The sequence below is a fragment of the Oryzias latipes genome, chromosome 12, assembly GCF_053564925.1.
Source record: "Oryzias latipes strain Hd-rR chromosome 12, Olatipes_Hd-rR_3.1".
Taxonomy (NCBI): domain Eukaryota; kingdom Metazoa; phylum Chordata; class Actinopteri; order Beloniformes; family Adrianichthyidae; genus Oryzias; species Oryzias latipes.
The window spans coordinates 23,988,376-23,998,574 of record NC_136248.1 but is presented as its reverse complement, the minus strand read 5'-3'; the positions used below and the strand labels follow the sequence as shown (position 1 = coordinate 23,998,574).

Sequence of the window (10,199 nt, the reverse complement as noted above, 5' to 3'; positions counted from 1 at the left end):
AATTTATCTTTTTTTTTTAATTAAAGAAAAATATTTAGCAAGAAAATAAAATAATGAAGATTACAAACCCACTTTAACAGAGTATTGCAAACACACCATACATATGGTGTACATATATTGACCGTTTTTAATGTATTTTTGTTTAAGTCACTTATGGGGTTAATATATGAAAGAAAATCATTGTAAAATTGTACAAAAGCAGGTTTCTGATTTCTATATTAACATTTTTTCCCTTTATGATCAACATTGGAATCTTCAATATTGGAATCTTCTTTAAAAAGTTTCTTTCAACGCGCCTGTGAAATCGCGACGCAATGACGTCACAGGCGCCGTCCTGCAAATTTTCTGCCAAACGAAGCCGAGCCGAGTCCGCCCGAAGAAACCTTTCTCGGAAAATCGGAGACGTTTCACGGTTAGTAGGATCGAAAAGTGATTTCTGCCCAAACATCGAGTCTTTCTTCAGGTAAAACAGGTCCATTTTTCTTCATTTACTACTTTTTTTTTAAATCCCACCACTCTAGTTGTGTTTACAGGATGGATTGGAATGTGTTCCTTCCGGGAATGTTTTCTCGTCGCTGCTTGTTAACTGCATCTATTCAGAATTGTAATTTTTTGTTCTTAAGAACTAAGCTTGACCTGCGTGTTTTTTTAATCAGTTCTTAATGATCCAAATGCATAAAAAACTATGGCCACGTCAGGCTCCTCTTAAGAAAAAATAGTTTCTCCCTCCCTGGCCTGAAGTTTTTTTGGCCGCGCACATCTATTCTGAAAATCACAGCTTCCATGTGTAGGAGCTGCTTTCAAACTAAGAGTCCCTCATTTTAACTTTTATTTTTAGAAGTAAGTAAATCAAGTTATTTTTTAACGAGTTACATTTATTTGTGTAACTTATTAATTTTAAACATATAAAATAAATAAAAAAACGCCCCTCTCACCCGTCCGCGGGTGATTTCCCACCCAAGCTCGGGTCCTCTCAGTAAAGCTTAGGTGTTGCTTTTACCTGGCTAGATCTACTATCCAAAACCAGTACTACTCACTCAGTTACTATTCATTAGCATTAAGATTGAAAACATATTATTGTTTAATAAAGACAAGTATCAAAAATGCATTTTTTTGATGACCTGTTTTTTTCACCTGCTCTGGTTCGGTTGTGTTGTCTTTACTAGGACTCTGCTCGTGAGCAAAGATGCCCAAGTCTGCTGTGAAGACAAATGAAGGCCTGATGATGATGCAGGAGCTTGATGACCGATTGAAGGAGCAGATCGACAAACTGGAGCACCTTCGTCTCACTGCCATTGAACTGAAGGACAACATGTCAGGGGTACTTTAGTAAGAATTCTTGTGCAGGGAAACATATTTTATCTGAACCCTATTCCTTGTTTTTACGTCTCTATTTGTTATTACAGACCACCAGTGACCTATCACAAGCCGTCAGTGATCACCTAGACTGGCTGAATCACCTGTCAGAGCGAGCGGAGACTCTTCATGTGAACACGACTGTATTTGTTCAGGTTAGGAATCAATATTGGACTGTAAATGGTAATGCTGGGTATCTGCCAAAACACTGAATCGATTCCATTCTAGTTTCAAATTTGATATGAAATAGAAGTCAATGTGATTAATTTAAGAATGTATACATTTAGCATATTTTATTTAAGGTATGATTAGTTACGAAAAACAAATTTCCAACTTAACTGATATTTTAAACTAAACAAAATCAACATTTTTAAAATGTTACCTTAACAAATTCAGTAAATATGCTGAAACTTTAGAATTTGATTTTAATCATGCATATAAATGTTTATTTCTACTTATTCAGATGAATCCTAAACCTCGCACTTGGTCAGCAAGACCGGGTTCTAGACGCGGCTCCCACTGGGGACGGCCCCACCACAGAGACGATGCCCTGTCTGAGTTTGGTTGGTCCCCCATTTACACTCGACGTAACAGCGATGCTGCCTCAGAAGTGTCCTGTAACTGGTGAAGACGCTACCTCAGTCCCAGTCATCAAATATTCAAAATAATGCAGACCAAAAAAAAAAAAAAAAAGCTTGGCACTGGAACCCTGTCATCATTAGTGTCTCATTTTTACTGTTTTCAGAAATTAAACAGTTTTTACAGTAATGATCACTTGTTTTTTCTTTAAAAAGCAGGGTAAAAGTAGTTTTTTTACTTGCAACAATGCCATTGTTAAAAGTTTATTTCTTTTTAAATATAGCGTCATATTTTAGAATCATTGATTACTTTTTTTTTTATAAGAACTTCAAAAGATCACATACATATCCACATGAATACAGTAGAAAGAAATAAAGATGAAAAAAAATAAATAAATAAAATGAAATTAGAATTTTAGCCTTTTATGACATAACATAATACTAGGGATTGTAATATAGCATGCTATCCTGAATGAAAGTGGACAGTTTTCTTGCATTTTTTTTTAATAAACTTCAGTGATTTAAAATATAAACATATCTCTTTATGAAATGTATAAAATTACGCTTTGATTTTTAAGAATCTGCTCTTGTGAATGAAAAATGTCCCAGATGTTAATAAGGTATTAAATGCCAAACCAAATAATTTATCACCAGAAACCACTCCAGATAATACTGTGTTTTTGTAATTCAATAAGAATAGGAAAAGGAAACTTTGAACAGCACCAACAACAAAAAAAACTCCCAAAAACTATTAACATATATACATTTAAACAAATGGTTAAGTGTTTCTATATTGATATCACAAAAAGAAAAATATTTTATTGAAAACCAAAGTGTAGACGTAGAAGTTGCTTGCATGGATAAACAGCATTTGCGATTTTAATATAGATTTTTTTTTTTTGTATTTTGGAAGAATTCGATATTAAACAAACTGAGATCTTAACTTGCACGCTTCCTCTTTTGTGTAATGCTGTAAGTAAGAATAATTATTGTAAGAATCGTGGATTTGTGAGGTAACCTGCCTAGCTAATTATGTAGGTTTTGTCTTTAAAAACTAAATCTATACATCTATAGATATGTATTACCTGGATAACTCTTAAAAAATGAGAATAAACCGTTGACTGGATACTGTTAATAAAATGAACGCTGCAACTTTTACAAATGTATCACACGTTTTGTAATACCCTGTTTCCGGTCGGATGTCATCCAGTTGCAGCGCGCTGAACAAATATAAACTTCCGGGTCAAACTTCTACTTCCGTTTTTATGTTTTGTTCAGATTAGTGTTTGCCGTGGTTTGCGTTATCCTTCAAGTAATTCACGGACAAAGAAATCGGACCTGTTTGTTGATTTATTAACTTTAGCCATCCGGTTTGTGGAGATTTTTCCTGTTCGACTTTTTAAAAAGTTGTTTAATTTTTCCTCAACAGCAAGCTAATGTAATGCATTGCTAGCAACTAATCAGAACTTCTATGTCGGTTCTTGTTCTTGTTATTAGATTCAGTTGCTGAATGTGTGAGACTGAGCATTGTGGATAATTTGTTTGTTTTTATTTTCTTGTGCTAATCATTGATGCCAAAATGGCCTATAGTAATTCTGAACAACTTAAATTGGACGCAAATTTCCCTCACCATACTCTGTGCATAAGAAACCTTCCAAACTTTATCATCCCTAATACAAATAAGTTTAACTGCTGCTTGAACTTGATTTTTAAAGTTGAAGTTTTTTCTTCTTCTTCAAATTTTCACATTTTATTCGTTTAAATATCTGATTAACTATCTACCTGCCATCATGCTATATTTATTTAAAGAAAAAAAACATATTACAGCTTTTGTATTTTTCCTCTTCCTAGTTTTTTTTCTTCTATAAATATGTTCATTTTCAGGTTTTGCCCTCTGGTTTTGTTTCCTTTTATAGAGCAGTTTTTCCCCGTCCTCCCCTTCCAGCCCTGACATGGGAATATCAAAGATGGTAAGCTGCATGACCTTCACCTTATTGCTATAGGAACACTGTTCCCTGGCAAAAGAGACAACAAAATTAATGAACATCCTCCTGATTTTGGGAAAATATCATATTCATTAAAAAAAAAAAGTGAAAAAAAGATTGGCCGAATTTCCTGTGTTTTAAAAAATGAAGTCAGACTGTATTTATCTTCATTGAAATGTATTAGCGCTTTGAGATTTTACCCAAAATGTAAAGCACATTCTAAATAAAATGTATTATTATTATTATTAATTCCTTTTATTGATGATATTTGTAAATCAGCTACAGAATGGTTACTAATCTAGGGTCCAGATTGTTGATTGCCTTGAAATTTAATTTATGCTGAAATATTTATAGATTTTCATATATGCATACGTTTTTGTGTTTCTTTTTCTTTTTTTTGTGAAGAGTTGTGCCCTGCATCATTGTGTGGTTGTGTCTGCGAGAGTTTTGTAATGATTATATTTCAATTAAAAAAAAAAGGAACACTGTTCCTTGGGAAACTAACCTATTTGTCTTTCAGCCATTCTTCCCAGTGACCTAACAAAATTCCCAGCTGGAATTTATTAATTTGAAAAACCGACATTGGACCAAAGAACTTCAATGTTAAGTTGTCCTTTCATTTTCAGAAAAGATATGCCTTTTCCATCACTGTCTACATGTTCATTAAGATAAATAAATAAAAATTGTTTACCCTACCAAGCTTCATCACTTTTACTTATTTAAACTGTTTTGTAGACACTACTATAAAAAAGGTTTATTTGCCTTACTTCTGTTGTTCATAGTGGTTGTTCATTTAAATTTAATTTACATGAAAAAGTAAAAAGGACTTTAAATTAAGACAGGTTAAAGACAGTGTGTGGCCAGTATGAGGAGGATGTTCCAGGTTGCTGTGGGTATGGTTTTTCCACGTTGGAGGATCGTTCGATAAACAATTGGTTTTATTTATTTTAAATTACCACTATATCTTGTTTATAAAACGTCAATCATCCAAATAAGCTTCAGGATGAAGTTGGCACTGGCATCGTATCTCACATGTAGTGCTTCAACTCAACCACTAGGCAGCACCGAGACTGCTTCGCTACTGTTAATATCTTGTTTTTAAATAAAGTTTTGGCAGAACGTTGGTGATAATTCTGGAAGGAGTTGCCCGCTAAGGTGTCTCTACGTCCAATCTCTGACTCTTCGCTCGACTTTTATTCGTTTTTTTTCATCGACATTTTATTCGCGTGCTCCGGAAAAGATGGCAGAAAGCGACTGGGACACAGTAACTGTTCTGAGGAAGAAGGGCCCCACTGCTGCCCAGGCCAAATCCAAGCAGGTTAGTTAAGTATGGAGGTTTGTTTTTGTGTCTCACCCGTTCAAAGTTCTCTATAGATACCCGAGGAGACCGCTGCTGCTTATTGAAGCCATACGGAGCCACCTTTGCGAGCTGTTTTGGATCAAACAAGAGTTTAGCTTTGTGGTTTTGCACCAAAAACTGCTTATGATTATTTAAATTGGTTTTAATCGCTTATTTCTTTCAGGAAGTGGTTCTTATCTATTGAGATTACACTAGTTGGGGTAGGCCGATGACATAAACAGGAATATGAGGCGTTCGTATGGTCAGATGGGGTAATTCTTTACGTCTCTCCATGTGGCTTTGCTATATGTCAGCTAGCTAACAGCTCGATCCGTCGAACCTCGAGTGTGTATTTATTTTTCTATTACTTAAATAAAATATAATCCTACAAAAGTATGTCAGAAGCAGTTTAAATCTGGTTCCAACCATATTTTAAAAATGAGTTCAGACGTGTTGTGATTAACTGTTGTTTTTGTTGGCAGTCGTAATTACATATTTCAAAATAAGAGCACTCATCTAGCATTTATATTGTTGCTATTGTGAAAAATTCAAACGTTTGTCTTTTTCTTACATAATCGCAAACAAATATTTTTTTCTAAGTAGAAAATAGTTTATAATTTTTGACAGACTCATCTGACTTCATTTTAAAATAAGACACACTGTGTCACGTGTTTGTTTTGTTTTTATCTACATCAACACTCTCAGAACAAATATTAAGGCTACTTATTAACTCCTGATGTGAAATAGTGAGCCAGATGACGCGATGCAATTTAATGAACATGTTTATTTTGTGCTGAAACCTGATGTGCGCGTGTCTTTCTCTCCAGGCTATCAGTGCTGCTCAGAGACGTGGGGAGGAAGTCGAGACGACCAAGAAATGTAAATGTCTCAAATCTTTGCGTTTCCTAAGTAACCGACTCATCTGTTCATGGAAGTCCTTTTAGAACAGGTGCCTTCACCCTTGTTCCTCTTGAGCTACTGGCGTGCTTGTTTAGCAGTTAACCATGCTTCAGTATTACCGGTCATCCAAGAGATCCCAGTTTCTGATGGCCTGAACACGCCTGACCTAGAATTACTGAAGCAGGTTTAGCTGCAGTAGCTCAGGAGGAACGGGGTTAAAGACACCTGTTTTAGAAACTCGGGACAAATGCAGCATAAATGGTTGTGATCAACGCTTCATCTTTGTGCCAAACCCTCTAATGCAACACTCCTCATGCTGAACTCCAGGGGCTGCGGGGCAGAACAAGCAACACCTCGTGACGAAAAACACGGCCAAACTGGACAGGGAGACGGAGGAGCTCCACCACGAGCGCGTCCCGCTGGAAGTGGGGAAGGTCATCCAGCAGGGCCGGCAGGCCAAAGGTCTGACCCAGAAAGACCTCGCCACTGTGAGTACACACACCTCCTGATGTTTACATGACGAATACAGCCTGGTTCTTCCGTTACAAACACATAGGTCCCTCGTTGTAATGCAGTCTCACTTTTGCGCAGATTTTTCTTTTTATTATTACAGTTTGCTTTTTCTTCTTAATTTATGTTTTTGCGTTCTGCATCCCTGATTGGCTGCAGACCTTGTCGATCAGTTTCCTTCGTGTCATGTCTCCTGTACAGATTCAGTTTGCCAAATCTTCTACCGCGATCAGATCTTTGGTTTCATTCTATAATATTGGACTTTTTTTTTTTTTAAAAGGCTTGAGAGTTTAAATGAGAGAAAAGTGGGAAAATCTTGATGTTTGCCTGAGAAACGTGTTTCTTGTGGGGTTTTACAGCCGTAAAACATCTATGATAATTATGAAAAATAAGGATGAGTACATCACAGATTTCACCTACATCGGGTTATTTTAAGTACACAAATGCCGCAAAAAACGAGAGAACACTGAAGCTTCAGAAGTATGTAAGTATGTTAAAAGTGGGAAAAAGTTATCAAGATTATTTTTGGTTTGAATAGGTAGAAATGCTCATTTCTGCAAACATTGTACAGCAGTCATTCACTGAATTGCGGATTGTCTTTCGTGGTCTTGTTGATGTTTTTCTGTGTTTTCCTGCATCCTTTCTTAGTCATCTGCATCCTGATTGGCTGTTGAATTTGTTGACCTCCTCAGACTCTGTCTCCTGTACAGAATGCATTCAGTTTGCCAAATCTACATAGATCTTCTATCGCGATCCAAATTTTCTTTACATTCTATAATAAAGGACTTGTTTTCTTTGAAAGTTTGAGATTTCGATTTTAAGCAACAGAGAAAAGTGAGAAAAGGTTCATGTCTGTCTGGGACATCTATAAAATAATAATAATTAAAAAAAAAGCTGACTTGGCCTATGTCACCTTTCGCAGATTATTTTTAGAACATAATTTAGGGACAACTGTAGCTTTAAAAGGAGTTAAAATAGTCCAGGAGGAGTGGATACACGAAGAGAAACAAAATCAGAAGCAATGGGGTTATTAATATTATTTTTGATCTGAATAGCTAGAAATGCTCATTTCTGTGCAAAGATTTTTCCCACAATCACACTGGTCTAAACAAATGTGTTTCCCACAGAAAGTAAACGAGAAACCTCAAATCATCGCAGACTATGAGAGTGGCAAAGCAATACCAAACAACCAGGTCATGGGTAAAATCGAGCGAGTGATCGGTAAGAACTCGGTGGTCACAAATTCATCGGCGTGTTCAGTGTCGCAGTTACAAAGTCCCGCCTATCTCGTTCTCAGGTATGAAGCTGCGAGGGAAGGACATTGGCCTACCGCTCGAAGCGAAACCCAAGCAGAAATGATCACAAAGCCTCGAAATCAGCCCCCCCTTACCAAAATATGTCCCTCTTCCAACCCCCTCTTCCATATAAAAGCTTGTTCCCATCCTTCTCCTTACCCGGGCTGATCTCACCGGAGTCCTGCCCCCTGCTGGAGGACCCGGTGCCGCACTGCAGCGCAGCAGCTGCATGCTAACATCTAAAACACTGTTGACCACAAATTTCTGAATGCATCATAAACATGAAGTTAATTTCTTTATGTTTGTGTCGATTTTGGCGCGACAAGCTCTCACTTTTGTCCCAGTGATGGTAAACGCTGAAAAAGGTGAATGTGCAGTCGTGACCAAAGTAGTAAGACTAACGTGAGATCAGAGCATGAAAAACCAGAAGTGCTTGAATTCATTTTTTTTCTCACACTTTGAGACAACGAGTGGATGTTATTATAGTGTTGTTTTAAAGCTGTGCTTGGTTTTGATCGAAAATAATAAAGTTTCTCAGTTCAAGGCTTTTGTCTTTTGACTTTTTTGCCTGAAAAAAAACTCAGGATTTCCTTTAAAAAGCAACAAATGAAGACCTGAGTATCTAGGAAGTTTAAAGTAAAATATTTGGTGATTGCAGATTGTGATAAACTGAAATCATATTGTCATGGCTGTTAACGGCCACTAGAGGTCATCATTTTACCAGAAATGGTTGCAGTAAAGTAAAAGCTCCAGTTTTGCCACAAATGTTTCAAAGTTCAAATTTAATCTTCAATAAATAATATTTTAAAGACATGTTTATCTGCAGTTTTTTTTATTCAAGAGAAAACATATTAGTTTGTGCTAAAAACTAACATATATATATATATATATATATATATATATATATATACACACATAGATAATGTCATTGATTTTCCACTTTCTGACTTATTCTGACATCTACTTTTTATGTATCTATTGAGGAAATTAAATAAATTTTGCATAAAGTTAGTCAAAATGCTGGCAGTGGAAGTCAGATTTATTGATTCATTTTAAAAGCTTGTTACCATAGAAACGAGGAACTTTACAGACTAACTGCTATGTAAACACGCTGATCCCTCAAAGCTTGGAGATGAACACTCCTATGATTAAACATTGGAAAACAGAAATGAATGTTAGACATTATTCAAATAAAGCTCAAATAGTCATACAGTTAAAGCTTTATTCATGGCGATTTAAGTCTGTCTGTGTCTTTCAATAATGTGGGTTAGGGTTTCAAGGACATAGTTTCTGCAGAACACCAGTAGTAGTTCATTACAAATTCACCTTGTTGTGGGCGGGACTGCTGTCATGGAGTAAGCCCACACTGACTTTCCATCAGCCCTCTTCTGCTACCTTACAGCCCCCACACCCCCAAGCTAACATTAGCAGTGCAGCAAAAACGGTGAGCATTAACAGAGCTATCCAGCCATACAGTTTTGAGGCCAGATGCCAACTCAGGCGAGGAAAACAAAGACGTACATGAATCTATTTGTCTGCAAGTGGATGCATCAGAATGAAGCAGAGCAGGGAGCTTGGCCCGCCGATTGTAGCTTCTATGAACATGTCTACAGTCAATAATCTGTATTCTTCACAAAACTATGATCGCTTTCATCCCATCTCTTCAGTCACACAATGCCAGCCTTGCCTAGGTCTTAATGCTCAGACTCTGCCTTACAAAGAAAAACTATTTTTAGGTCCCCACAAAAAATAAAAACAAGATTTTCCTGTTTTCCAATTCTAGCACAATCCTGCCAGTTGGGGGACCCCACAAGGTAGTATAAATGGACAAGTGTGTGTGTGTCCGTACGCTACTGCAGATGCCATTCTATTGGTCAGAGCGCCATAGCAACATTATCCACCTATGACAGAAGCAGCCAGTGGTTTTGAAGAGGTGATGTGAAGCAGAAAGCAGCAAGGGGGGGGGGGGGCAGCATGTGGGAATGTGGTGGTGAGGGGGACTTGGTTTGTTTTGGCCGGAGGGCTTCAGACTTGTAATGAGATTCCTTGACAACCTGTTGTGCTGATTCAGTCTGGTTCAGTGAGCATGTCTTTCACGTCCTCGTCTCCTCTTCTCTCTGGGATTTGTCACAGGGTTTCCCTCACGGTGAGGTAAGATGTCTTCGTCCACGTTTCTATGTAACCGAGAAAAACCAAAATCTTTCACCCTAGACCATGTTTTTACACATTTAAATTA

General features: G+C 37.0%; 2 protein-coding genes and 2 long non-coding RNA genes across 5 annotated transcripts in view; all 4 read left to right on the top strand.

Annotated features, from left to right (window-relative positions):
- Positions 1–285: 285 nt before the first annotated feature.
- Positions 286–2,124, top strand: LOC105355212 (uncharacterized). Of its 2 annotated transcripts, none has more exons than XM_023960727.2 (4): positions 286–412; positions 1,167–1,321; positions 1,407–1,511; positions 1,820–2,124. In XM_023960727.2, exons 2-4 carry the CDS (start codon positions 1,187–1,189, stop codon positions 1,982–1,984), a joined length of 405 nt encoding a protein of 134 aa, XP_023816495.1. In that variant the 5' UTR covers positions 286–412; positions 1,167–1,186; the 3' UTR covers positions 1,985–2,124. The 2 variants fall into 2 exon arrangements, with proteins under 2 accessions (XP_023816495.1, XP_011479894.1); XM_011481592.4 differs by having other exon boundaries at positions 323–463.
- A 1,048-nt stretch (positions 2,125–3,172) lies between these two features.
- LOC144996208 (uncharacterized) lies at positions 3,173–4,034 on the top strand. The gene is made up of 2 exons (XR_013659245.1): positions 3,173–3,304; positions 3,851–4,034. It is a non-coding gene; the product is annotated as an uncharacterized LOC144996208 (long non-coding RNA).
- Positions 4,035–4,946: 912 nt separating this feature from the next.
- edf1 (endothelial differentiation-related factor 1) lies at positions 4,947–8,506 on the top strand. The gene is made up of 5 exons (XM_004074580.4): positions 4,947–5,237; positions 6,086–6,137; positions 6,486–6,646; positions 7,796–7,889; positions 7,966–8,506. Exons 1-5 carry the CDS (start codon positions 5,160–5,162, stop codon positions 8,025–8,027), a joined length of 447 nt encoding a protein of 148 aa, XP_004074628.1. The 5' UTR covers positions 4,947–5,159; the 3' UTR covers positions 8,028–8,506.
- A 1,468-nt stretch (positions 8,507–9,974) lies between these two features.
- The window catches only part of LOC105355213 (uncharacterized), a 57,056-nt gene continuing 56,831 nt past the window's right edge, over positions 9,975–10,199 (top strand). Inside the window, exon 1 of the long non-coding RNA XR_013659244.1 lies at positions 9,975–10,114. This is a non-coding gene — a long non-coding RNA (uncharacterized LOC105355213). The remainder of the gene's footprint in view (positions 10,115–10,199) is intronic.